At 37.7% G+C, this 27,476-nt stretch overlaps 2 protein-coding genes across 6 annotated transcripts; one reads left to right on the forward strand and one right to left on the reverse strand.

Moving 5' to 3' along the window:
- Positions 1 to 1,620: 1,620 nt before the first annotated feature.
- Positions 1,621 to 13,361, reverse strand: PUS7L (pseudouridine synthase 7 like). 3 transcript variants are annotated; one of them, XR_010999057.1, is made up of 9 exons: positions 12,449 to 13,361; positions 11,612 to 11,786; positions 10,468 to 10,663; positions 8,558 to 8,656; positions 6,979 to 7,060; positions 5,370 to 5,647; positions 4,450 to 4,628; positions 3,692 to 3,745; positions 3,043 to 3,112 (listed from the first exon to the last, which is right to left on the reverse strand). XR_010999057.1 is itself a non-coding variant. In XM_068190036.1 (8 exons), the coding sequence occupies exons 1-8, from the start codon at positions 13,344 to 13,346 to the stop codon at positions 2,789 to 2,791; spliced, it is 2,091 nt and encodes a 696-aa protein (XP_068046137.1). In that variant the 5' UTR covers positions 13,347 to 13,361; the 3' UTR covers positions 1,621 to 2,788. The 3 variants fall into 3 exon arrangements, 2 of the variants coding, with proteins under 2 accessions (XP_068046137.1, XP_068046136.1); XM_068190036.1 differs by lacking the exon at positions 4,450 to 4,628 and having other exon boundaries at positions 1,621 to 3,112; positions 11,627 to 11,786; XM_068190035.1 differs by lacking the exon at positions 4,450 to 4,628 and having other exon boundaries at positions 1,621 to 3,112.
- IRAK4 (interleukin 1 receptor associated kinase 4) lies at positions 13,214 to 26,388 on the forward strand. Of its 3 annotated transcripts, none has more exons than XM_068190037.1 (12): positions 13,214 to 13,325; positions 14,026 to 14,195; positions 15,238 to 15,383; positions 15,704 to 15,901; positions 16,636 to 16,796; positions 17,462 to 17,526; positions 17,779 to 17,893; positions 19,870 to 19,979; positions 22,915 to 23,098; positions 23,898 to 23,960; positions 24,623 to 24,781; positions 24,911 to 26,388. In XM_068190037.1, the coding sequence occupies exons 2-12, from the start codon at positions 14,035 to 14,037 to the stop codon at positions 24,941 to 24,943; spliced, it is 1,395 nt and encodes a 464-aa protein (XP_068046138.1). In that variant the 5' UTR covers positions 13,214 to 13,325; positions 14,026 to 14,034; the 3' UTR covers positions 24,944 to 26,388. The 3 variants fall into 3 exon arrangements, with proteins under 3 accessions (XP_068046138.1, XP_068046139.1, XP_068046140.1); XM_068190038.1 differs by lacking the exon at positions 13,214 to 13,325 and adding an exon at positions 13,824 to 13,931; XM_068190039.1 differs by lacking the exons at positions 13,214 to 13,325; positions 14,026 to 14,195 and adding an exon at positions 14,350 to 14,713.
- The last annotated feature ends 1,088 nt before the right edge of the window (positions 26,389 to 27,476 follow it).

Below are 27,476 nucleotides of genomic sequence, written 5' to 3' on the forward strand. Positions count from 1 at the left end.
AGAACAGCAAAGATGGAAGAAAGTTGACTCAGTTGGGTCATGGCAGGGAAATGGATTTTCCACCATTTTGCCTGTATACCATAAACTTGAGGCATGGAGTAAGCGCTGTAATAGGGTAAGCATTGTAGGACACCTGCAGTGGCTATGTAGCTATTGTGTGCATGACAGTCTATTTCCTCGTATAAAAGCTAAGGATCAAATTTTGAATTACTGACACAGACTTACAGAGTAATTCTCTTTTTTTAAGGTATAGAATTATCTGGATCCTTCATTGCTGCACAGTTTTATACATGCACTGGAATTATGTGAGGTTTATTTCTATTTTTCCTATTCCTATAATTCTCAATTCTCAAGCTTGGGAAATTTATCATACTCAGCTGTTAGCATAATCTGAAAAATTATGCAATAATTTTATCAACTGATGCAATAAAGGAAAATCAATTTATAGTATTGATTCTTGCTCAGTTAAAATGACTAGACTTTCCTACTTTAAGTTATACTGCCATCTACAGGCAATCCAAGTTGGAAGAGGTCTCTGGCCTCTAGTTTAACTGCCTCCACAAAACAATTATAATAACGATAATAGAAAGGGAAAAAGTATCTGATACTGATGCCAGAGCTCCCTTCCCAAACCCAGATCAGCTCCTCTTCCAGGTAATTCCCCGCAGTTTATATACTGGGCATAATGTTTTATGGTGTGGAATATCCCTTTGGTCATTTGAGGACACCTGACCCAGCTACGCTTTCTCCCAGTCTCCTTTGTGTACCGCCTCACTGGCACAGCATGAGACAAAAAAAAAAAAGTCCTTGACTCAATATAGCTAACTTAGCAAAAAAACCAAAACATCAGAGTGTTACCAACACCATTCTCATTCTGAATCCAAAACACAGCACTGTAATAACCACTGTGAAGAAATTAATTCTACCCTAGCTGAAACCAGGACAGTTACTAAGAGCTTTATCCCATTTGGTCTTACAAACCTCCTCAGATAGGGGCTGCACAGCCTCTGGGGAACCTGTTCCACTGCCAGACTGTACTCACAGGTAAACAGTCCTTCCTTTTAACCACTGTAAATCTGTCATTTCAATTTAGGCTCATTGTCTCTTGTTCTCCTGCCACACTCACTATGAAAAGCCTGGTTCCACCTTCTTGCTAACCTCCTCATAGGTACTTGGTGAGCTGCAGCTGATTCCCCCCAAACTATGTCTTCTCTAAGATGATGAAGCCCAGTTCCTTCAGCATCTCCTCAAATGACAATGGCTCCAGTGCCCTGATAGCTCAGAGGCTTTTTGCTGAACTTTTATTTTCTTGTACTAGGGACCAAAACTGAATGTAGAAGTTAAATGTGGTCAAACAACTGCTGGAAATTTGTATGAAATACCTTCCCAAGACCTACTGGTTGTGTCTCTGCTAACCTATTCCAGAAGGCTGTTGCTCATTCTCGCTGCCAAGGAACAAAGCTGGACAAGGCCCCTGTTCAGCTGCTCACCATGGCCCTGCAGAGCTGGGCAGAGGCACTGGTGCTTCCCCCGCTCTGGTAGCACTTCACATTTGTCCTTGTTGAGTGTCATACAGTTCCCATTGGCCTCTTCCTTCTGCATATCTAGGGTGCCCTGAGCAGCAGCCTGACCCTCCAGAATATCCATTTGTTCCCTTCATTTGGTGTCACCCGCAGATTCAATGAAGCTGAATTCCATCCACTCCTCCAGGCCACTGACAAAGACACGGAGCAGGATGAGGCCCAGAAGACACCCCAGTGACACTCACTCCAGGGAGGGTGTGACCCCTTAACTACTACTTTCTGCGCCTCATCATCCAATCACATTTTCACTCATCTGGTTGTCCACCTAGCCAAAGCACAATGTCCTAACTTGGTTTCACAAATATTGTGGTACAGTGGCAAAAGACAAGGTAAATGATGCTTTTTTTGTTCTACCCTTTTTCAAAAATCCACTCATTTTATCACAGTTAACTGCCTTTTTTTTACTTAATCAAAAAGAAAATAGAGAAGCTTTTTTTTCTGAAGTTGGTTAGTGGTTTTTTTGTGCTACCATAAGGCTTGACAGTAACAGGAATAGAGCCTGCATCTTCTACACAATGTTACGTGGCTTTGGTTTTATTATAAATGTTTTTCCAGTGATGTCAAGTACTCGCCTGATCTTGAAGGGATTACTGAAATAGGCACTCCCAGCTATGCACTACTGAAATCATCAGCATTAAGTTAATTTGGGGCATTAATCAAACGTCTGATAAAGCAACCAACAACTTGTCACTGTTGACTCAGGACTTTAACCTTTTAACGCTAAGTACCTGAACACAATGAAACACAATATATTTAGGAAACCTCAGTACAACTTTTCAGTTAGAAACCTTTAGGCTGTAAACTTGCAACGTTATTGCTTGAATAGCATTTAGTATAAAACATTTAAAAAAATACTGTGAATTACAAGATACATTTGTTTGCTGCAAATACTTTTCCAGGACTTAACTTTGCAAGCCAGATGCCTATGCAAATAGGAAATTCATGTTGGTTGCCTATGGTTTCTTTAAGTTCTCTTAGACCTTTCTGGTGTAAGAGTTTTACTCCAATGCATTCAATGCATTTAGAGTATGGAATTATTTTGAAACAGTCCAAAGGATTTTGGTAATGTTTTTTTTCCTTATCTGGATGAATCTCAATCTACAAATTTTTCCTGTTCATGACTTGAACCTCCTTTATGTTCTTGACATTACATGTAAAATACCAACATTGTACAATATTTCTGCAACCTTTCCTTAAGTAGAATCTTAAATATCACATTTCATTATTTCTCTCAGACAGACTGTTGCATAACATGAAGGATCAAGGTCAAATGATATATGAAGAGAGACTTTTAAATCATTCAGATGGTTGTCCTCTATTTTGATCTCTTTTTCACTACTTTCCAGAAAATATGAGAGATTCTGAACTTTTTTCAAAATGAGTCTGTAGCATCCAGGTATATTTAGCTGTAATGGAGACACTCTGAATTTGCACAACTCCAGCTCATCCTTAGAAAGTCTTTCATGGTACCATTGTCCAACTTTATTACTGGGATACTTGATACTGTGTCCCACCATTGGAAGAACCACCTTCAAAGAAAAAAACAAACATATTTGAGGTAATGCTCACCCATTCCCCTCTATAAATGTGATCATTTAAAATGTGTTTAAACCTTGTGTTTTGGGGCCTGAAATAGTAAACCAGCAGATTCTCTTGTGAAATGATGTTGTGCATGGCAGGTATATTGAATGTCATTAAAGCAGAAAAAATCATCACTGTATCAGGATTCCAAAAACAAAGCAGTATACAGCAATAAAGGCATTTAGTTGCCATATATTCAGTTGCCATGCAAGATTTCACAACTACACTCTGAAACCTTGAAAAATTAGATCATCAACTCCTTTTGAAAGTTTTTTCCAGTAGAATGAAATATTTCCCAAAGTATTCAGCTTCAAGATAAATATTGCCATACTGCAAATGACACTGTGCTTATTTCTACCACCAAGTAAATTTGTTATGAGAGTGGAAATCAGTTCACATGTGTTTTCTTCAATGTGCATTCTGGCAGGGACAAAGACCGCACCAGTTAAATTGATCACATTATTTAAAACAAAATATTTTAATAAAATAAAAGGATCAACAACTCAGAATTTTTCATACAGACTTACTTGGTATATAGAATATTTGTTAGCTGATTCTTCGGAAGCAGTGACTACATGAACCTGACAAGAGATTTAAGAAGAAAAAAACACCAACCTTTTAAAAAGTAAAAACATATGTTTTATTTTAGGAATTATGCATTGCACTCACCAACTCACACAGAATATTAAGGTAATTTGACTACTGCAGGGGCAATAAACTCAGATATGAAAAAATCTTAAGATATGCTTAATTTATATTAATCAGTTTACTGCTAGATGGCATTGCATGAAACATTTACTGATGCTAGCTAGTACTATTATTCTTTGAGTCTGAAGTTAACAAAGTCAATGCCATCTTGTGCTACATCAGCAAATATAAAAATATAAAAAACAATGTTTTATATTAAGAAGGAATATATCTATATAAAACTGTAATTCAATACTGAATTTAATATATCTGCATTTTATTTTATCTAATTGTTTCATTAACATTCACTCTCAAAAATACTGGTAAAGAAAAATCTCAATTGAAACACAAGCTACTCCATAGGGACTGGAGGTAACCTTTCAAATGCTCATGCCTTCAAATTTGTAAGAGGTTCACCCAAAAGAAATTAATTGCATTCTGCCTCTGCACACATCTGTTTGTTCTCCAGTAAGACACTGCACAGTTCATGATTGATCTGATCAGGAGAAAAATAGAATCACAGAATAATCTAGGTTGGAAAAGGTTGAGTCCAGCTGCAAAACATTGCCAAATCCACCACTAAACCCTCATCACATACCTCCAGGTATAGTATCTCAACCCCTTCTCTGTGCAGCCTGTTCCAGTGCTTGATAACCCTTTTGGTGAACAGTATTTTCTAATACACAATCTATTTTTTTCTGGCACAACTTGAGGCTATTTCCTCTTGTCCTACCACTTGCTACTTGGCACCTGTCTTCACAATAAGGTATGCTAACCCTAAAAGAAGAGAGCACTTCAGAATGCACTTCAGTATGTCAAAACCTGGGACCAGACACTCCACTGCCAGATTCTATTCACTGGCTCACCTATGGCTCCATGCACAGCTCCCAGGCTGAGCTATGCGCAAGCAAAAGCACTCCCTTGCCTTTTAGTATTTTAGCATGAAGACCACTGCATTTTCTGAACAGCTGCTACCAGTTTAGACCCAGCACCAGTGTAATGGTGCTAAACATGTTTTGTAACTGCAACGAGATTATCAGTCCAGCCTGAAGCTACCTTTCACCTTGGACTCACACTCAGCATTGTATTTAGGAAAGGCCTGATGCGGACAGCAAGACTCAGATCTGCACTGACTGGTAATATGGGCACACCCAGAGTCTACTCTGAAGATTTTCCCCAGTCAGATCCTAAGAAGAGCATTATATACCATGGAGACTAAATTTTCACATGTATCATTTCTGACCTTCTGCTCCTTCCTCTCACTTGAATAAAATGAACAGCCAAAATAGATTAAAGCTGCTAATTATGTCTAGCTTGTAGGTCTATTTATGGTGAAACAAAAAAAATTCCTACATTATGTTTTTTTAACTTTGTCACAAATATTAAATATTTTAATGAATGAACCACAATAAAGGCATTAGAGTATGTCTGTTTATGTATTTAAGTGCATTAAGTTGTTTGGGGGTTTTTGTTGTTGTTGTTTTCTTTTTACAAGATCTACTTTACATGAAGACTCACCTTGTCATTCAGGGAAATGCTTTCATCATTTTCTTCCAAGAAGACGAGATCACCCTCAACCACTTTTGAGCCATAAGCCTTCAGCCTATATGATGTTGCTTCATTCCAAATTTTACTGCAATAAGCATGGACATAGAATATGCGCAAGGAGTGAGGAATGTTGAGCCATCCTTTGGTACAACCTTCATGATTTACACCATAGCGATTTAAAGCTCGTAGCAACATCTTCTCTCTTACTTTAAATTCTGGCAGCATCACAAGTGTGCCCTTTGCATCTTCTGATATAAACAAAAATAACCATGTCAGTAATCCCTGATTATACAAGTATTACCTGACATTTAAAAAGATAATCAAACAGAGAAAAAAGGTGTCAGTCTAATGTCTCCATGCTTTGATTATTTCCTTTCCTTCAATGTATTGTGTTAGACAAATTTCATCTTGTATGCCTATAAACACAGACCCATGAATTTTATTCTGTTTCATGCAGTATAAATTAAACTAGCTGTCATTCGGTTATTCAGCCTAGTTTGAACAATATTTTTTTTTAGAAACTTATTTTATCACTTCAAAGGGGTTTTTCTGAACCAGGTAACTGGAAGTAAAAACCAAGCTATAAACGAACATTAAATCTCTACTTCTTATCATTTCAGAAGATGTATTTCACAGCAGGTAAAAACCATGTGTTTATTTTAAAGGCAAAAATTACATTGGCCTTAGGGAAGTCTGACTCTTAACCAAGATGAAAATGCATTTAATCAGATTTTTACTACATTATATAAATGCTGTATATTTAAAATTTTTTGGGTTTTTTTTCATATTACAAGTGATTACCTGATGAAACCTTTTGCACAGACTTCTATGTCTGCTTTCAGGAAAAGGCAAGCAGCTGCTTTCAGGATCCACATCAATTGGAAGTTCCATGCATCATACAGCCATGTACAGAACAGAATAATTTATCTTACATATCTTTGTCTTTTGAAGCTATATATCATAGTTGATATGTCAATCTACAATGATAAGCAGGCTAATAGATGTGGAATATTTGAAAAGAAAAAAGTATTTGAAGTTGAGAGCAACTTCAAATTGATAAGAAAGTTCAGCTGAATGATAAAACCAATAAATATGGCAAACAGAGCACTCTACTCAGCAAACTCCTGCCTTTGACCTATTTTGTTGATTTTAGTTCAAGAAAGAAAGTAGATGTGTTAAGTGCTGAGTATGAGTTGGGTGCCACATTCCTGTATACTTCCCTCACTAGGGAGAAGAAGTTCATTATCCAAAAGCAGACAGACGGAAGGAGGCAGAACTCCCCTGATAAATCTTAGTCTCTTCCAGCATTATGATATACAGTGTTTGCTTCTATATTTTCTTGCATGTGAAGTACATTTATTTTCCACTATTTTGCACATTAGGGCCTCATCCTCATATAATTTTGAAATGTGCAACTCAATAGAGTTGCACATATAAAAATTATAATGAAGTTCATTATAATGAAGTGTAAGTGGCATAAAGCAGTAGGAAAATAAAAAGTATTTTCCTGTGCAGCAACAATTTATTACCTCACAATATCGACTCTGCATAAATACATGGACAATTTAAGTAGACATACCAGTTTGAAGAAAATATCTTTTTGCATTGTTTACAGGATCATCAGTATCTTCGGGTGTGAAAAATAATTTCACAGCTTTCACCTTAAAAGTACAATTTTTTTCAGTTAAATATTACTATTTGTCAGGTAATCATGCATCCAATTCTGTTTTAGCATGTTTTGCAAGCTCTCAAAATTAAATAAGTTCTTTAGTGTAAAAGTCAAATTCTACCTTTCACAGAAGATCCCATGAACCACAGAACAATGTGTTGTGCCCCTTCTCGAGTTAAAAAGAGGTTTTAGTCACCCAGAAAATGTAAAACAGTTTCAAAGCTTTGTGAGAAACCAGGTCACTTTCCTGGTCATCCAGTTCAAACTTCTCCCCATTAAATTGTCACCATTCTATCCTGAACAGGAAGGTTCCTTGCTTCCATCCTGCATGCTTCATGCAAAATTTAGACTGAACACTTTCTGCAATCTCATACAGAGGGACAACTTTTTTGGTTTGTTTTTTAATACTGATCTGTATTGGGCTAGACGACACTGTGACAAGGAAAACACTACAGTAATTGCTGCTACTTGCAACATTAGAGGAGCTGCTCAATTTGCTAGCACTTCTACCAACCTGTGACACCTGGCTCTTGTCCTCCTCTGTATTGGACTGTGCAATCACATACTGGCACATTTTTTAATATAAACAGTAATTCCTACATATTTTAAATTAAAGTAACTAAGTTAAAACTAAGGATTTAAATCATTACTCCTCAGGGACTGGCACCTGATCCAACTGCTATCTGATGTCAGATACATCAACAACAACTTTCATGAGCTGCTCTCAAATCTTGATTCTTGTATTTGAAAGATAAGCTTTTCCTGATTTTTCTCAGACTCAAAACAAGATTAGAAGAAAAGGATATTCAAGTATCCTTTTGACTTTGTAGTGTCTGATTAGTCTTCTACCTACTTCTTCTATAGTACCAAACACTATACCACATACACTGAAAAGTACATTACTGTTACCTTATTAATTAATATTATTTAATAAGCTCAGAACTTAGAGTTTGGGAAAGTAGTCAAGGAATAATGGAAAGCAAAAATCCCTTCTATATCGCAGATAAATTACCACAGTATTGAAAAAGCAAATCCTTTCTCACAAATTTATGTGACATTTTTAAGAAGTAAACAGACCCCCAGCGGGATAAAGAAGCCACAGTTCAGACGTGATCAGGACCATGAATGAACACTGTATGAAGACTGCTTCTTTTCAGTGCTCAAACCCTGTATGGAATGCAACCACTTTCCTGCCAAGTGGCATGATGACAATCCCAATCACATTCCAATCACATTCCAATCACAGAACTATCACCCCAGAACTATTTAAAGCTTCACTTGCTGTTTAAAAAAAGGTTTTAGTTTCAGTATGAATATCTTCATGCTTATGTTGCTATTGAAATTGATCTAGCAATTGCTTCCAGCACACAGATGGGTTTATCTCACAAATGAAATTGTTCACTGAGAACATCAACTCCAGTGCTAGATACTGCAATAGCAATATGAAATTTTCTTGACAGCAAGTACTCAAATTACAAAATGGAAATACCATTTTTTCATTCAGTAAAGCCAATCCTATTTGATCTGTCTGAACAATTTGTCCTTGTCCAAATCGCTGAGGTCCATAGTAATTCACAAAACCTTTTGTCTAGAATGAGAAAGAATAAATATGTTACATGCATGAAAGTACTGGGTATGATCAATAAGGCCTGGCAGATAGCACACATACATCTATATTTACATCCAAAATGTATAAAACCAGAATCAGAAGTTCAATGAAAAGCAAAACTCATAATTCATTATGATATTTTGGCACTAAAAAGACATCTAAAAAGACTATCAAGTTCTACCATTGTCTTCACATTATTAAAAAGATCCCAGGTAAATGAAATAAAATTATTCATATACAGTCAATTATTATAATTACAACTATAGGTCAAGTCAAAGAAATTAAGCTTTTTAAATGTGTCAGATTATGGAATCTCTACTCAAGCAAATGCAGCACAGCTAATGATCAGTAACCACTGGATATTTTTTCTTAAAAACACTAATCTTTTTCACATGAGATGATTTCTGCTGTTACTGCAATATAAAGGTCAAAAGTGAACACTTCTGCTAATTGGGATTTTAAATTTCCTGATGAGTTCTAGGTCACATGCAAGAAGTAAAATCACAGTCATGTGACCCAAAGAGAAACCCTTTTCTAGAAAATAGTAATATTTTCTAGAAAACATCTATATAGAAAATAGAATAAATATATAGTAATCTTTTCTAGAAAATAGTAATATTTTCTAGAAAATAGTTTGTCTTCTCTGCATGGAGTAGACAAGCACAAAACACATATTTGTTTTGCAAATGGTTATTAAGTTCAAATTTTATAATCTTGCTTTGTACACCTATAGGTCCCACACACAATTTTGCCTTCAGAGAAGATGGAAAATGCATATTTTGGATTAATACGCATCTTGTTTTGTCATTTATCTTCTGACCAGTAAGGTAAATCCAATAAAGCAGGACACACAATCATGGGAATTTGGCTTCATTTTCCAAATGGCAAAATAAAACAAGTCAGATGGAGCAAAGAAAGCATTATAGTAGCAGCCGAATGCTTTTCTCAATAATAAAATTAATTTCCAAAGCACATGTAATGTATTTTGCTTTTGCATACTAGGTAGTTTTCATTCAGGAATTTATTCCTGGATTAATGTTCTTAAAACAATTTATATTATAGTTATTACTCTGAAAGATAGAGCAAGAAAATCAATACTGTAAAAAATATTTGCAGTTTTTCCCTTCTATTATTCGCTTTTATTTTCTTGGTGGTTTAAGAATGGCACATGATCAGAGTTTCTTTCAGGGACTAAGGAAAGCAGAATCAAAATCCACTGCATTTCAGGAGAGTCTTCTTTCTCAGAGACAGACATTCCACATATGTTCATACCATGAAAGTTTTTCATCCAAGCCAACCATGCATGTTCCTCACATGACCCAAAAAGGCAACCAGCTGTGATGTGCACTGAGCATATGTGTGTACATACACGTACCACATACACATTATATGGATGTGGATATATGCATGCGCATTATTTCCTCCGTCATCTGCCACAGTGAGACCCATCACTTTGGCTGGCCTCAGCTCGGTGCAGCAATGGCTTTTACATCCATACTTTGTTACTTTATATCCATACTTTGTTACTGAATTCCCCTTTTCTTTTGCTGCACTACCCTGGGGCCTCCAGTCTTGAAACACAGAATCAATTCACTTGTAATCCCTTCTTGGAAGGCAATTTTACTCCTGCTTCCCTAAGTAATGCAGGAAAGACACAAAACTGCAAAAAGCACCAAATTTGGGAAATATTGCCATTATTGTGCTATTACAAGCATTTTAAAGCATTATAAAAGTACTTTTTATAACAGCAAAGAATTAAAGCTCTGTTCATTATCATGAGTCTTTCTTACCTCAACACTTTCCACTGCTTCAGATATTCTCTTCTTCAAATCTGCAGAAGAGTCATGATTGTGGTGTTGGAGATCTCTCACAACTATGTCAAAGTGATTGCCCTTCAGCTGACCAAGTCTGAGGTGCTGGTATGCTGGATGGATGTTGTATATTTTCATACCCTTTTTTTCCATTTTGTTTCCAATTTCCTTCAACCTGAATAAGTAATTGGGAGAAATTATGAACCATCCTCTGCTAAAGCTATGCAGCTTCTAATCAATGTCTTTTTCACCTTTGCGCTGATACTAAAAACACTTAAAAATAAAATGGGATGTAAAACAATTATTATGAGAAAACAAAATCAAATGCAGAGATAGAAGTCTTAAAAATTAGTTATAATCCAGAAACACTTTTTAAATTATTGGCATTTTTATGATACTGACAGATGCTGGAATTAAGCAATTCATGGAACTTTCTCAGAGTAACTGCACTGAATTTTTAATTTTTTTAATTGAAAAATTAGTAATTTTTTTACTCTTACCTCCTTAAAACCTGTTTTTCATTAAAGAGAAAGGAAAAGGTAATGTGCTCTAGCAGACTCCAAAACACAATTGGCTCTTTCTTCGTCAGCCTTAACAAAAATAAATTCAGTGCACTGATTCTCTGGGTGTGCTCGCAGATGCTTGTAATTGGAAACACAGCTGACAGTTCATATATTTCCCCTTTAAAATACCCACACAATCACTTCGTTCTTATGTGTAAATAGGAGTCATTCAAATCAAAGGAAAATTTCAGCATAAGAGCTTGAATCCTAACCAATATTTTAATAACTTCATAAACTGTTTATTTATAAAAAAGATTTACTTCTCTTGCTGTGTGGATGCATTTACCTATTTTTCTTCATCATTTAAGCACTAACGCAAAGTTTTGCTAATTACCTCCTGGACAACCGGCCTTACAGTCCAGTGGAGATTTACCACTGAGTGCCAAGTTGCATATTCCCTAAAGCCACAAAAGATTAAAGCCTTTTCCACTGTGCTCTATACAGGCAAGGGGAAGACACATCAGAAAGGACATTTCAAGAGATTGTACTATGTTGATACTTATTAACACCAAAAACTATGTGTTAAATTGTCTGTAACCTACTTGTTAAACTGCTTGTACCCAGATTTTAAGTACCTCTCAGGAGTCACCTTCTTCACCACCATAGGTTGCAAAGTGATAGCCTTCTTATCTTTGATGCCAGTGTAACTGAAGTCTGAAGGAAGAACATCAAGTTCAGCTGCCAACAAGCCGATTGCTTCTAGTGTTTCTAGGTTTTCTTTCTGAAGGGTGAAAGCTGAAACAATCATCTCAGAATTATTAGGAACTTGCCTTTATGTTTCAGTGCTCTGCCATGACAGACGGGCAGGTTCTTCCCCTCAAACTGCAACAGCATGGAAACTATAAACTGTCCTCCTACTCCACAAAACTAAATCAAACGGGACTTTTACAGCATAGGAGGAAAAAAATAAAAGTTATACACAAAACTCAGACCAACCAAAAACGCTGATGCCTTTAAAAACAGTACCTCATAAAATGCAACACAATTCAACAGACATGCATGGGCGTATTGCAGGAAACATTCTCTGTATCAGAGAATGCTTTGAAGAATGAGATCATAAGTCAGATTTGACCTTACTAACTTGTTCAGTATCTAGATGCACCTCCTAAAACCCCACAATTTCTTTTAAGGGAAAGCTATCACTCTGGGAATGCCACAGTTAGCGGCTACAATCAACAGAACTGTAACCATTACCAGCAAGCAGTTTATGCCAAATGGCTGCAGTAACTTGATTCCTCCATTTCCTTCTCCAGGGATATAACACCGCTGCATTGATAATGATTTATTTCTCCATGAACAATGAGTTGACAGGCCTGTGTGTCATACAAATGATTCTGAATATCAGTCTTTCTACAGAACACCATAATACCTGCCACCTTCACTAAAAATGTATTTACCTGTATAAACATCTTGCTTCTCCTGAAAACCACCAGCACACCTTTTTCTGGACAAACTTTTTTCTCGAAACCGTACCATTATTGACGTATTTGGCTGATCATTGACATCTGTCACGGTAAAAGATTTTGTTTCTAAAAGCTTTCCAAATTTTCTGTTGATAAAGTGGTGAACTGTTTTTCTGTGCTCTTTGTTTCCATCAGGCTCAAAGGAAAACGTAGAATTTTCTAGCTTTGCATCTAAAAATTTAAAAAAATCACTTGTTTCCTTTTCAGTTACTAATTGACAAAGTTCTCTGTAATCAGGATTCCCTTTTACAATCATTTCATTGTCTTTTGTAACAGTGACTAGAAAGGGATATTTCTGCCTAACAGCACTGTGTATATCAGCTCGAGTTTTCTTGTCCAGCCTAGGTCCTAGCGAGAACTCCCGGGCTCCAGCATCCGCGTTGTTTTCCAAGCCCCACGCACCCTTCACATCGCAGGCAAATTTGTTGAGCAGTTCGCTCACGGGCTTGCCGAGTAAGGACTCCAACACAGGGGCTTCCCCGAGGCCGGACTGCAGGTCGGGGTGTCCCTCACGCTCACTTCTGCCAGGGGATGCCGCACAGCCGCCTCCCGCCCGGCTTGGGCCGCGCCCCGGGGGCCTGGGCGCAGCATCCCGGGGGCACCCGAGGGCACTCGGGCCGGGCGGCTCCGTCCTCCGCTTTTTGGGCTCCCGCGGACACAGGCTGCTCTGTGCCGGCGGCGCTTCGCTGGTCTTCTGGAGCAATTCAGCTCGGGTGTCCCTGAGGAAGAGTTCGGTCACCTCGAGCTCGGTCACTACGAAGTCCCTCGGCGAGTTTTTGATCGTGCCGCGGAAGCCGGTGTGCTCGGTCAGGTAACTGAAGGAGGGCAGCATGGCTGCCCTGCTCCCCGCCAGGCCCGCCGCACCTGCGGCGGGCGGAGAGGAAAAAGGGAGAGGGGCGGAATAGCATCAACTGCTACGAAAAAGGCTGCTGAAAGGCGGGGAGGGTGGCTGGCTGGCTGGCAGGGACGGACGGACGGACGGACGGACGCAGGCAAGGAGCGCGGCACGGACAGACAGAAGCGGGAGCGCCGCTCGCCCCCGGAAGCCGCCGCCAGGGGGCGCCACGGCCGCCACCTCCCCCTCCTCCCATCAACGGGGCCCAAGGACGCTACCAAGTTCCCCGGGGCCGGGGGAAAGAGCCCCCCTCCTCGAGGCCGGACATGGGTCGTGCCGGGGGCGGGGCCCCTTTCGGCCGCCTATGGGAGGGCCAGGTGGGAGAGCGCTTCCGCTGTGTCCTCGCCGCGCCAGTGACGTCAGCGGCACCGGGGCTGGCCCCGCCCCCTTAAAGGGGAAGCTGTACCGCGGGAGCGGAAGCGGCGCGCCGGTAACGCCCGGTCGGGAGCGGGGCTCGCGGGCCGGGCGGATCGCGGGCAGGAAGCGACGGCGAGGCGTGAGGGGACTCCGGGCGGCTGCCGGGTACAGGGGACAGCCGGGAATGGTGGGCGGGAGCTGCGCCGCTGGGCGGCCGCTTCCCGGCGGACCGCGCGGGTAAAACGCTGTGTCCCAGCAGGAGCGGAGGATGGGCGAGCCCGTGACGGATTCCACGCACGTCCGCCGCCTGAGCTACGGGCTCGTGAGGCGGCTGGCAGAGTTCATCGACCCGCAGGAAGGGTGGAAGAAGCTTGCGGTGGATATAACCAACCCGTCCGGTGAAAGCAGATACAGCCAAGCGCATATAAGGTCCTACATGAAAGTCTCGTAACGTAAACTCGTGCATTGCCCGTTCAGCACCGATACCTTGTTAATCCCGCTTTCCATCCCACTGCTGTAACGTGCTGCACTTGGTGTGCTGGTGGGCACTTGCGTCTTGCAGTCCCGTTTCCTTAGGGAACGCAAGGTAATTACTCCTAATCGTACTGCAGCTCAGGTTTTCAGCAAGCCTCAGAAAACTGACTAAAGAAATTAGGATTAATTAGAACTACAGACGTAGTATTTTTAGCAATACAGCACGGGCTGCATAACTTTCTGTACCCTATAGACTAGGATTGGTGTTACGGTGCCCAAGAGACAGCTGTACTGTAACTCCTAATTCACTGTTTCCAAGAAAATTCCCAATAAACGTGGGGAGCCCGAGGCCTAAAATTAACACGTTTACTTGAGGAGTAATGCTTGCAATATTTTATGACCACCTCATTGCTTGAAGGGCTTGTTGAATCCTTGTTGAAGCTGTTTCAAAGACTATGAGATTTTTAGATGCTGTATATATATCATCTTGGGTTTCCAGTCTTTTCTAGTAATGGTAGTATTAAATCTTTGTTTTTCTTTGGATAGTAATAGTAAATCTGTCAGAATACTGGATCTCATTTTCTTCTAAATACCCATCTCAAAAATATTCAAGGTGGAGTGTGAATGCTGAATGGATGCAAAACAATTATTTTTCCATTTGATCAGGGTCTGACTAACTCTTTGTCCCTGGCTGACAGTCTCTTCTCTGTTAGTCCAAGATGCCGATATATTATGGATACTAGACAAACACCTGAAGCCATGTATATGTGTATTTCCCATAGTTTTCGCCATATTTTGCAGGCTTTTACTCTGATATTAAATATGTTTAGGGTTTTTTGGCTGTGTCTTCAGAAGATTTGTGGGTTTTGTAGTGCATTCAGATTTTTTTTTCAATGTGGGTTTTTTTGTCATTTGCCTTTAATCTCTTTCCCTTCATGCTTCATGAGATATTTTTTTTCTTTTTTTTTTTAATATTGGCCTTAACTTATCTTTTAAGGAGATTTGAGGCATTTGTACAAATGGGAAAGAGCCCCACGTGTGAATTGCTTTATGACTGGGGAACCACAAACTGTACAGTTGCTGATCTTGTGGATCTGCTGATTAGGAATCAGTTCCTAGCACCAGCAAACCTTTTGCTTCCAGGTAACTGTTATTCTTGTACATTTTGTACTATGTTCTCAGTTTTCTAAGATGCTAAGGCACTTGACACTAACTTGAAAATCAGAAAGGATTAGGTTAAAATAACTAAAAGTGAATATATTTTTCACTTTCTATCATTTGTAATAACAGCTTAAGTAAGAGTTTCAAGTTTCAATAAGAGTGCTGGAGTTTGCACATGGTGGCAGAATATGACCTGGTGATACTTATGTGTCTCCTAATTTTCAAAAATACTGGCATTAACATTACTTAGTTTTTCTCTGGTTCCTAATGTAGTTAACGCTTTTTCTAAATTCCCTTTTCAGAAGCTGTAAGGATGCCACAAGAAGTTACATTACCTCTTTCTTCACAGGAAACCTTGCCTATACATGAGAAACAATTACCTGTACAGGAAGAAAAAGTGGCATCTGTAAAGCCTGTTTTAGCTCAGAGTACTGAGAAGCATCATTCAGATTCTTCCTACTCAAGTGAAGAAAACAGCAGCTCACAGTCCAGTAACACAGGTAGACATTTACTTCGGTAGAATTCAGTGCTGGTTGTTTGCTAATCTGTCCTTCACCCCATGTGAAATAAATCATAGCAGTGCATGAGAATGATTACTCTATTTTATCATGATGCATCTGTGGGAAACAGCATCTTGCCAATAAGTCACCTACTTTGAGGGAAAACTTAACTGTTAATTAAATTGCAATTTCTTTTTTGCTACACATAATCTTGTTGCGCTTTTCCAATACTTATTTTATAGAATGTTCAGCATCTCATACTTTAAAACTAAATTTCATATGTCAGAAATGACTTAAGAATGCTGGAGAAGAGATGACTAAAGAAGGCATTTTAGGAAAGTGTGTGGTTGGTCTGTTCTTTCCTAAAGGTTCATTTTGGTTTGCTGACAGGAACATGATGTAACCTTGGTGTATTTTTTGCATATAAGGCAGTGTGGCTCTCTCTGTGATCTCCTACACGTTTAATTTCTATTACCTGTATTACAAATATGAATCAAAAATACAATCAAGTGTGTGCTACAGTGTTAGTTGTGAAGAAAATGATGCTTATGTAATTATATATGTTTATTTGCCTTCCTTTTGTGTTTCTGATATCTTCATCACAGAGCAGGAAGTAGGGCTCCACTGTGTCAGGTTTTGTGTGGTAGCAAGTTTTTGTTTTAAGAGAACTGATACAGAAAACCTTGTTCCTTAAGTGAAAACATAGTTTTAGGCTAAATGTCAATGTCTTTCAGATTTCCAGAATTTTTTGTTTCATGACTTGGAAAGCATTACAAATAATTTTGATGTGCGACCAGAATCAGCTGGAGGTAATAAACTGGGAGAAGGTGGCTTTGGCATTGTGTTCAAAGGCTACATCAATGGCAAAAACGTGGCTGTCAAGAAGCTCATTGCTGTGAGTTGTCCTGGGAATTTTTCATTTTAATGACTGTGTACTTTATAGAATAGACTTGTTTATCTTGTATATTGTGAAAAGCATTGAATGATACATTTCAAAAAGTGTCATCACCATGTTGCACACTAGTTGGATTAAGAAATTTATCCTTAGTCCCATCAGTGTTGCAAGTCAGCACAGTCACAGGAGCTAATTCTTGCCTTCTCTGTAGCTCTTCTTTGAGGGGCTAAGCAAGTTTTTGGGAAGAGCAGAGTGCTTCCCCAGTTGTTTTCCCTTCACCTTCAAGAAGTGCCAGAAGAGAAGGGGTCCTAAGGAGGTTTCAATTTCATATTAGGATGGCTGAGATTCACAAGCTAAGTTGGTATTGCCACAGAATTTTAGTCTTTATAACGATTCTTTTGTGTGAATATTGAATTTTGTAATTAAGTGCTTTTAGGTGGTAACTGCAATGAATGGAGTAAGTTGTTGACTGAAACTAGATCCACTTATACAGTGTTCCAAGGAATTTAAAGTCACGTTCTGATACTTTATTTTTGAGCTGAGTAGAAGGTGTATTGTGAAAAGTTAACTAAGAAAGGCTTACAATTCTTTTTTTTTCCCTTAATGAACAGCTGTGCATTTTATTATAAACCAATGATGTTAATGTCAAATACTTCTTTTTATAGATGGTCGATGTTAGTGTTCAGGATTTGAAACAGCAGTTTGAGCAAGAAATAAACATAATGGCAAAGTGAGTACGTCATTAAACAATTTTTGTCTTTCTAACATAATGATTTGCATGTTAATGGAAAATGTTTCTTGTACAGCACAATCATGTTTTGTTTGTTTTAAAACATCACCACACAAACCTGGCTTTATGCAGTAGAGGTGAAACAAGTTGTTGGGAATCAAGTTCCCTCTCCCTTGTGTTTTCCTCAGATGTTTAGAGTCTTTCAGAGCACATGTGAATGGATATATATATTTTTTTTTTTTTTTGCTATAGGTGTCAGCATGAAAATTTAGTAGAATTACTTGGTTTCTCAAGTGATGGTGCTCAGCCATGTCTGGTGTACGAATACATGCCTAATGGTTCATTGCTTGACAGGCTTGCTTGTCTGGTAAGTGAAATATTTTCTAGCTTCCAATTGCCTTACTTTGCTAAAGTATAGGCATCTGTGGAATGTCTTTCAAATGGAACTGAACTGTGATGTCCAAATGGTGTTTTACTACTTTCTTCTTGTGTTCTAATAACAAGTATTCTTACAATAAGATTTTACACATTTTAGATAGATTAAAGTCAAATTAGGCTGTCAATGCAATGTCAATGCACTGCTATCTGAAGCATCGCAGAAGCTTGGACTGACTGCCTGTGTGAGGCAGTGCAGAGGGTGCTGCAGTCTTGTTCCCAGTTCTTATGTTGGCATGTTCTCTTCTGAGTCCTGCACTGAGATTCTGCACTGTGAAACTGACCTTTGTTCATTGTCCTTGTGATAGTGGTTATAATACACTAAAAATATTATTTTGTGTAAATGCTTATGATTTAATCAAATGGTGTATGTTCTAGCCTTGGCCTTAAGTAAATAACAAGTTGCTTTGGTTTGGTGAGGTAACTCTTGTGTATCAAGGACACACAGTCCAATAGTAAGCCAGTAGTGTCTGTGTTAATTTGATGAAGGAGTTCAAAAAAATCTGCTTAATACTAAGCAATTGCAGCTTCTGAGGTTGTAATCTGGTGAACATTTTACATTGGTGCTACTTCAACCACCCATATCCCCAGACCTAAAATGTTGGGCTTGCTTTTTTTCTGCACTGGTCCTCTGGTTGTACTGGTTCAAGCATCTATCAGTTGGAGAAAGATCTGGATTAGGGAACGGATCAGGCTGATACAATAATACTTAGTTAAAAAAATATTTAATTTTCACCTGGAGACAAGATTTTGCATTTCTTTTGTAGGGCTGCACAAATACTTCTGCTCCAGTGGGAAAAAAAGTGGTGCTGTGATGAAAATTAGTAGCAGTGCCTGGGGAAAGGACTAGTTCTGTTAGCACTGCTGTCTCAGTTTAGATTGATTTGTTTGCTTGCATACATTGCTACAGGTGGAATTATTTTGGTTTTTTAATTGAATCAGTGCAGAAGAGAGACTAAGTCTTACTTAAGGACAGTGCAAATTTATCTGTAGAAATGAGCAGTGCTTAACAAAGATGTATATGAAAATGGTCATCCGTGTAACCAGCTGTTATCATCAAGGAAGCTTTAAAGATTGGGGATAACTGAAAGCTAAAGGAGAAATAAATGAGTCCTTTACAAGGAAGAGAGACATTTATGACATAAATCAAGGAATCTAAATCAGAATCTATAAATTAGAAAGAATCTTTTTCTAATAAGATCAAAGAGGTGAGTAATGTATTGACTTGAATATCTGTTCTTGCTGATAACTTAATTTTGACTTCACTGGATATGTTTGATGCACAGACTCTTGCTTGTGTCATCTTTGTGTCTGGATGTTGAGCAGGCAAGGGAGGTGGTAGAATGGTGAGATATACTGTAATCTACTTCCCTTGGCCACTGACAAGATTTTTGATGACTGGTTTTTAAATGTAGATGTCCTTACTTCTGAGGTTTAATCAGTAGCATGAATAAAGCTAAACTCTCAAGAAATCAAGAAATGCTGGGAGATTGACTTCTTGTTGTTAGTAAAAACTGTGGATTGCTTTGAATTATTTGCTTCAGGTTGAAGGCTCTGGTATCAGTGCCAGTACAAAGTGGGAGTTGCAGTAGATACAGATAGATCTTTGCAGAGCAGCTGGCCTTGGAGAGTCAGAATCAAACATTAACCAAGAACATTATTTGCAACTGGCAACTTAATCTAAGGCAAAATGCAGGAAAAGAATGTAATGTGACAAAGGCATGTATTTCTGCCCAAGTAAATTAAGAAATGTATGCTGGTAGTGTTTTTAATCATCTACTTGAAAACAGCAAAACATAGCAAGAAGTTGCTTTTGGGTTGTGGGGGTTTTGTATATTTGTTTGGTTTATGTGAGCATGTATATATATATATTTCAGATTTTTACTTGCCTTTCTCCTCTTAATCAAGGATGAAACTCCACCAATTCCTTGGAATATGAGGTGTAAAATTGTTCAAGGTACAGCAAATGGCATCAATTTTTTGCATGAAAATAATCATATTCACAGAGATATTAAAAGGTAAAACCTGTGGGCTATTGCTGGCTGCATTTTCACTTTTTTTTTTTTTTTTCATCTTTCCCCACTTAAAGTAATTTTAGAGAGAACAAACTGCAAAAAGTATTACTTTAGTCAAGGGCACAATCTTCTGCAAGTGACATCCATCACCACAACCTTGTCTGTGCCACAAGAACATGACCAGTACAGACTTCTAAAGACAATTATGGGGCTAGAACCATAGAATTGCTTAGAGTGGAAAGGACCTTTAAAAATCATCAAGTCCAACCATAACCCAGTACTGCCATGTCCACTGCCAAACCATGTCCCAAGCTGCTTGCATCTACATGTCTTTTAAATATCTCCAGGGCTGGTGACTCCACCACTTTCTTGGGCAGCCTCTTTCACTGTTTAACTTGGTGAAGAAATTTTTCCTAACACCTAATTTAACCTCCTTTGGCACAAATTGAGGCCGTTTCCTCTTGTCCTATTGCTTGCTGCTTGGGAGAGAAGACTGACCCCCCACCTGGCTCCAGCCTCCTGTCAGACAGTTAATTGTAGGGAGCTTCCCTGAGGCTCCTTTTCTGCCAGCTCCCTTAGCTGCTGGACAGCATTTTAGCCATGGGATTTTGCATTGTAATTGTGTTATAAATGTAATATGTAAATTGTAATTTGTATAATAATCTATACTTTCAAATTGTTACTTGAGTGCCATGAGAACACACAAAGTTCTGTTCAACAACTGCTTCTAATGAAGCTGCTGTTGAGCAATTAATTTTTAAATAGGGAATTTTTCAGATAAAAACACACCTTTTCCTTTTTGTAGAACACTTCTTCAGAGTGTCTCCTTTGATTTACTCCTATTTTTTAATAAATGCAGTAAAAGTATTTCAGGCAAGTTCATGAAGTTCAGGGTTTTTCAATGATAATGAATGTTCATTGTTTGTTATACCAGAGTTTTTCCCTATGGATATCAAAACTCAGAATAGGTGAGGGTTTTGTTGTAGAGTTTGGTTGGCTTTTTGTGGTGTTTTTGTTGTTATTTCCCCTTTCCTGCTACAGTTAACTATGTTGGCTTTTTTAAAAAGCAGCCCAAATCTTTGAAGAAAAGCCCCAAATGCCCTTTTCCATCTGATGGTTAAGAAGGAGCAACTGACTGATTGGGTGTTAGGGATGAATGTTTCAGTAGCTTTCTGGCTTCTGGCAGCTCTGCTAAATACAGGCAACTTCAGTTTTGTGACCTTTCAGCTTGGGGAGAACAAGCATTTGCTTCAGCTGCCTCATGTATGTGCTTGCTGCTTTGACAGTTTGTTTCTTCTTTCTTCCCTGCTTAAGCCTCTGGAGAAGTGTAATGACTGGAAGGGATGCGCTTTTTTACCTTACGCTGCCTCTACCCTTCTAACTGCTGTGAGTTGATCATATTACAGAATTAGGGTTTGGGTTTTTTTTTGTTTGAATAACATTTTGCAACTTGTTGTGTGAGTAGTTGAATGCATTTGATTAGTACTATTAATAGTGCTGCCACTCCCAGATAACATTTAGGTGAAGAGACATCTAAGAAGATTACTTCAGTCTTCATTTTGCTGTGATGTGTAGACTATTCATAAACACACAGGCATTAGAACAGCTTCTCTAGGCTAGAGGGGACCAGATTTAATGGGTATTCTCACAGTTGTTCATAGTGGTTTGGATTGGTTATGCCCAGGAAATAGTTCCGTTCTCTTTTGAAGCTTGAAGGTTGCAGTAAAACTTGCATTTGTTGTGCTTTTTGTGGTGTACAAAAAAAAAAAAGACCACTCTTTGGACTTGATTCAAGTTGATAAGAAGCTGAGATTTATGAAGTTGTGATCTTGTTCTCTTTTTTTTTAAGAAGTTGAGCTTTAAACAGGAGACCAGTTGGTGGATGATGCCTTGACAAGTGTCTGGCCTTTTCTAGTGGTCATATATCTAGCATTATTTACAGCAGTTCTAACATCACGTGATCCATTGTAATTTACAGCTGTGTTAATTTTGTTCAGGTTTGGTGAACAAGAAGGGGAAATTAGAAGTATAACTTTCTAGCAAGTTTTATATGTCATATCAGGCATTGTGGATATTTACAGTTCCATTAAAGGGATCAGAAAATGAGGATTTCATAAATATTAAATCAAGCTATTTTTAAATAGTTTTAAGTGGTACAAGATTAAAACCCAGTAGATTTCTGCTGTAATTCATCTCACTGAGTGTTTTATGAAAGCGTTAAGGACTTTGGGATGAGCCTCATTTGTCAGGGTTGCTTTATTTTAAGGAAAATAAAAGCTGGAGGTCAAGTGAAAACATGGCATATACAATACTCTAGCAGTAATTAAGTTTTCTGGTTTTCTTTCAAGACAAGAATATTATTAATTTGGCACATCAATTTGTCAGGGTTGACATAGTATTAGATAATAGGTATAAAAACCCCTGCTATTGTTAGTTCTGAGCAGAGATTTAGACTGTAAGAATTAAACTGTGATCCAGTAGAAGTTGATTAGAGCCAAGTATTCTCTATTGTCCCTCTTAAAGGCAAACCATAAATGTAACGTAATTGGTTTGTTAAAAGAAAGTTTTGTATTTCTAAGATTTGGGGGTCGGGGGAGTATCTAGTTTTTTACCTTGTGTTTTGTTTTGTTTTTTTGCCTTTTTTTTTTTTTTGCATGCATGCATACACACACAAGAAAAAATATGGATGGATCTTGCAGTCAGCTCTTCATTTATTTAGAGGAATGAATTTTGAAATTGAGCAATTTCCAACAAAACTAAATTTACCTAACTTGTTTTATGAATAATGTATTAATATCTTAGCTTTCAAGATAGTCAAAATAGCAGTTTACATTTGGTTACTAAAGAATTATTAGTCTTATTAAAACCTATTTACTGTACTGTTTGGAAAATTCTCTTACCTTTTTTGTTTTTTTCCCCTACCTCCCCTCTCTACCAGTGCAAATATCTTATTAACTGATACATATGTGCCCAAAATTTCTGACTTTGGCCTTGCAAGAGCATCGGTAACATTTACACAGACAATCATGACTGAAAGAATTGTTGGAACAGCAGCCTATATGGCACCCGAAGCTCTGCGAGGAGAGATAACCCCTAAATCTGATATCTTCAGTTTTGGAGTAGTAAGTAGAATGTGGGAAGCAGTATTTTACTTCTTTTGTAAATGCTAAAAGCACACAAAATCAAGAGTATCTGAAATGAAATTATTACTCTGGTCTATAATTTTTCTTTTTCCCAATAGATATTTTTTAAGAGTGTTTCTAAACTTTGATTGTGTTAAAATCATTTGAATATGTTGATTTGCTATGTGGAAGACCAGAGTAAAATATTCCAAGTTCTAGCTAAATATGGTTTGAAGTGGTGTGGAACATAGTTTTTGCTTGCATGGTATTGCACAGAAATGTAACTCAGATTGAAAAAGAAAATTTAAGAAAATGGTCCAAAATTATTGTTTTACCACATTGAACACCAAAAATACAGTGTCCATGTTGAATTTGCCTTAGAGCTGAGTACAAAAAAGACATGAGCTTAATATTTGAAAGAAAATTTAATTTGTTCTGAATAGATCCAAAACCCTACTCACTACTGACCACTTCCTTCACAGCATTTAGTTTCATGGGAAGGTAGGCCCAACACTATGTCTGAATAGTTTGGAAATCCTTCAATCTTGCTGTGAAAGAACACCGTGTAGAGTGAGAATAACTTGTGTTGAAATTTGTAACCAACCCTGCTAATAACAGTTAATGAAAATAAAGGTAGGAACAAAACCAATGAATTGTATAGGAAATCTTTGGACAAACACAGATCTTGCTGAGAGTGTTTGTTGACAGGCTGGAGGTCATCCTCCTTTTTGCAAATCATATATATGATAAGGGTTATTCTGTGCTTTATTTTCTCTTCTGATTTTTTTTTTCCTTCTAGGTCTTACTAGAAATAATAACAGGTCTTCCTCCAGTAGATGAAAACCGGGAGCCACAGTTGCTGGTATGTTCTTCATGTTTTCTCCTTCCCTCCCACTGCTCCAGGATCACTTTATATGAAATCATAGTAAGTTAACAGGTTCTGAGACAATCAGTTGTTGGTCAGCAATTTCAGACTGACACAGAGAGGAAGGTGTAAGATCTGCCTCTGCGCATTACCTCTTATTTTTTCATTTATGCTTCCTCAAACAGTACGTGTGACTACAGATAACCCACTTCAAGTGTGTTGGAAATGAGGACTTTTGGACTAAACCAGTCACATTTAAAATTTGATTTCTGACTAGAAGTTTCCAGTGGATACCGCAGACACTGAGACTGGAGACAGAAGTTTAGTTTACAGACAGATATTCATTTACAGGAAGAGGCTTTATAAAACTGATTTAAAAATTATACCTACTTCAGCTTGCATATTTGTGGGTTATTAGGATACTTTGTTCATTGTGTTTCTTCTCTTACAAAAGAAACAGTACTAGAAAATTGAGCCTTGAAGTGGGAGACAGTTAAATCTGTATGATACAGCTTAAAGAAATTTGCTTTATGATGTTGTGGTAATTAAAATTATGTATAATATAAATAATGAATAAAAATTTATAGTTTATTTATACTCTCACATGCTGTTCAGATACTTACAATGTTATCTGCTTGTTGGTTCAAATTCTCTTGTAGTTAAACATAAAAGATGAAATTGAGGATGAGGAAGCAACTATTGAGGATTATGTTGATGAAAAGATGAGTGACTGGGATGTACCTTCAATTCATAAAATGTATTCAATTGCTGATCGGTGTCTGAATGACAAAAAAAACAGAAGGCCAGACATTAAAATGGTATGTAGTCTTTCAGGAAAAAGGCTTATTTTGGGTGAGAGTGTGTTTGTGTGTGTGTGTGTGTGTGTGTGTGTTCCCTGCATATGGTTACAGTCTCAGTTAATTATATTTCTGTCTGTTCTCGTCCAGGTCCAACAGCAGCTCCAAGAGATAAAAACTTGATAATGTGTTTGTTCTGATACACCAGTGTTTCTGTAATGGAGATACCAGTACCAAACATTTAATCAGTATGTAGTGCAACATTATCAGTGATTCTGCTTTCCAGAACTTTCTGCACACATGTAAGGTGAGCTGTTGGCCTGTCAGCAGCTCTTTCACATTTCCTTGGTCACTGGGCCCTTAATATGGGAAAACTCTTTATTGTATTAACAAATTGCAATGCTGGTACATCATCTTCTCCTACAGCTTTTTAAATGCATTTCCATATTATAATCTATTTTATTCTTTTTATTTCCAAATATCTAGTATGTCTGCTGCATACTAGATTTTACATGACTGTAACTGGGCAGAATGTTTTTTCTGCAAATTGCTTTCTTGATCAGGTGTACTAGACCTTCGTCTATTGAAGAAAAAACCATTTAATAGCTATAATGGTACTTAATGTTGTCTTTTTGAGAAATGACAATAGTATTACCCAGTTTAAACAAGCTTCTACTTAGTATTTTAGCTTAAGAGTTCATATTAGAGTGAATGGTCCGGTACTCTTAGTGAATGTGATTATTATCAAAAAGTCTTCTTGGTGTTAGTTTTAGTCAAATAAAGGCTGCAAGACATTTTCTAGGTTGTTTTTTCATTTCAAGGATTCCCAAGCAAAATAGTTATCTTGCTGTGCAGATGCATTTACATTTGCAAATGCTTTCTTACAGGTAACTCTATGATGACAAACCATTTAATTTTTATTCACAGGAAGACTCTTAGCTGCTTTGACTATTTTAGGAGGATTGAGTATTTTTAGTACTTTAGGAGAGGATTCCATATGGATTATAAATACAGATGGTTGCTTTTCTTAAAGGGGTCAGAATAATGATGTGAAGATCAGTTCTGCATTTTACTTAATCGAATAATTAAGCTATTTTTAATATATATATGTATGTATATTAACTAAATACAAAAACACACTTCTGAAAGTATAACTAGAAAGGCTTTTAAAATAGAAACATTGACAGATCAAAGCAGACTAAAAATGGAATGAAAGTGACTAGTAAGATTCCAGATATTTTGGACTAAGTATGAACATATTACCATTGTAAATGAAAGATGTTATTTTCAAATAAACTCATTTTGTACCTCGTAAACTCTCTTAATAGCTCAGGGATAAAAACATAGTCTGGCCTACAGTTAACTTTGAAATTCTGTGATTATGTGTGACTTCATTCAGGAATATATATCTCATTGTAGGAATCATGTGATTTGTAATGTAATAACATTAGATTTCGGGCTATTTATTCATTTTGTATTGCCTTTTCAAACTGCTAGCTTAATTTAGAAAAAAGGATCTACCTAATGGCTTCTAGATTTTTTAAGTATAAAGTGTAAAAAACTGTTAACATAAAAAAACTCTGCATTATTACTTCTTTCTACTATTAAAACTTTAAGCCACAAAAATACTCAATCATTTTATGTTGCCTGCATTTTTGTTAATAACATTATGGTAATCTCACCGCATGGAATAAAGCTGTACAGCTCTGAACCTGGAGAAAAAAGCTGCTATAAAGCTAAATCAGAATAAAATCTGCTGAAGCCATTCTTCAGTTTTAAGCATCTCCAGCTGTTATGTGAAGGTTTCATATTAGATCACGTCTGCTTTTTACTAGTCCCTGGAGCTGGAATATAGCTATAGTGTTGTCCAGAAGTCTGTTTGCAGTAGCAACTCCCTGGTCAGCTCTGCTCACCTCTGGTAGGGTAGAACATTTTTGTTCATACACCAACTGTGATAATCTGCAGTGCGAGGAGAATCTCAGCCACAAGCATGGGAGTTCCTGCTCTGTCATACTAGACCATTACTATTTGCAGTGCTGCTCTCAGCAGTGAGGTTTTGGCAGTAGTTTTACCTTCCTCACTGAAAATGAAGCATGTTAGCTACTATTTCATACAATTTAGAAAAAAGTTTTGAACTTCTTTAGTGGATATGAGGGGTTAACTAGGTAAAACTAGCTAACTTATGTGGCAACTATTTTTTTTTAATATGCAGGGGGGCAAGGAGAAGGAACTTTGCTTTCCCACCCCAGATTTTTTTTTGAGGTTTCCATACAGTAAAGTCAACATCTCTAAACTCTAACAGAGGATAAGAGTAGCTGACTTTAGTTTATTTTGTTCCCTCCAAAAACATTAAATTATCCTAGAATACATACTTCTTTGTGTGAGTTACTATTATAAGGCTTTCTAGCACACAGATCAGTAACTTGAGTCATTCAAAATACTTGTAATGGGATGATCTGGTTTCAAAGAACTGGAAATCCAGTAGCATAGTATAGTAGTTCATGCTGAGCAAGTAAGAACAGATAGAACTGTTCAATCACCAGTCAACTACTTCAGCATTTCAAAAGGAGAGAAGAAATTTTTGAAGGGGCATATTACTGAAAGCACAAAAACCTCAAGAGAAGAACACCCTTGACTTCTGCTATGGAGCCCTTGGTGCTGCTCCCATAAAGTGATGAGAAAGTAGCTGTTTCTAACATAGTGATTTTTCTCTAAT

The sequence above is a fragment of the Anomalospiza imberbis genome, chromosome 5, assembly GCF_031753505.1.
Source record: "Anomalospiza imberbis isolate Cuckoo-Finch-1a 21T00152 chromosome 5, ASM3175350v1, whole genome shotgun sequence".
Taxonomy (NCBI): Eukaryota; Metazoa; Chordata; class Aves; order Passeriformes; family Viduidae; genus Anomalospiza; species Anomalospiza imberbis.

What these genes read in the sequence shown, in the direction of transcription:
- PUS7L (XM_068190035.1), bottom strand. Translation starts at nt 13,346, where the DNA reads ATGCTGCCCTCCTTCAGTTACCTGACCGAGCACACCGGCTTCCGCGGC. An exon ending in GAAGCAAGATGTTTATACAG is followed by an intron (nt 11,787 to 12,448) that starts GTAAATACATTT and finishes TGATTGTTTCAG; the next exon opens with CTTTCACCCTTCAGAAAGAA. An exon ending in AAGCAGTGGAAAGTGTTGAG is followed by an intron (nt 8,657 to 10,467) that starts GTAAGAAAGACT and finishes TTCTCATTCTAG; the next exon opens with ACAAAAGGTTTTGTGAATTA.
- IRAK4 (XM_068190037.1), top strand. Translation starts at nt 14,035, where the DNA reads ATGGGCGAGCCCGTGACGGATTCCACGCACGTCCGCCGCCTGAGCTAC. An exon ending in CTGTCAAGAAGCTCATTGCT is followed by an intron (nt 16,797 to 17,461) that starts GTGAGTTGTCCT and finishes TTCTTTTTATAG; the next exon opens with ATGGTCGATGTTAGTGTTCA. An exon ending in GAAGGCCAGACATTAAAATG is followed by an intron (nt 24,782 to 24,910) that starts GTATGTAGTCTT and finishes GTTCTCGTCCAG; the next exon opens with GTCCAACAGCAGCTCCAAGA.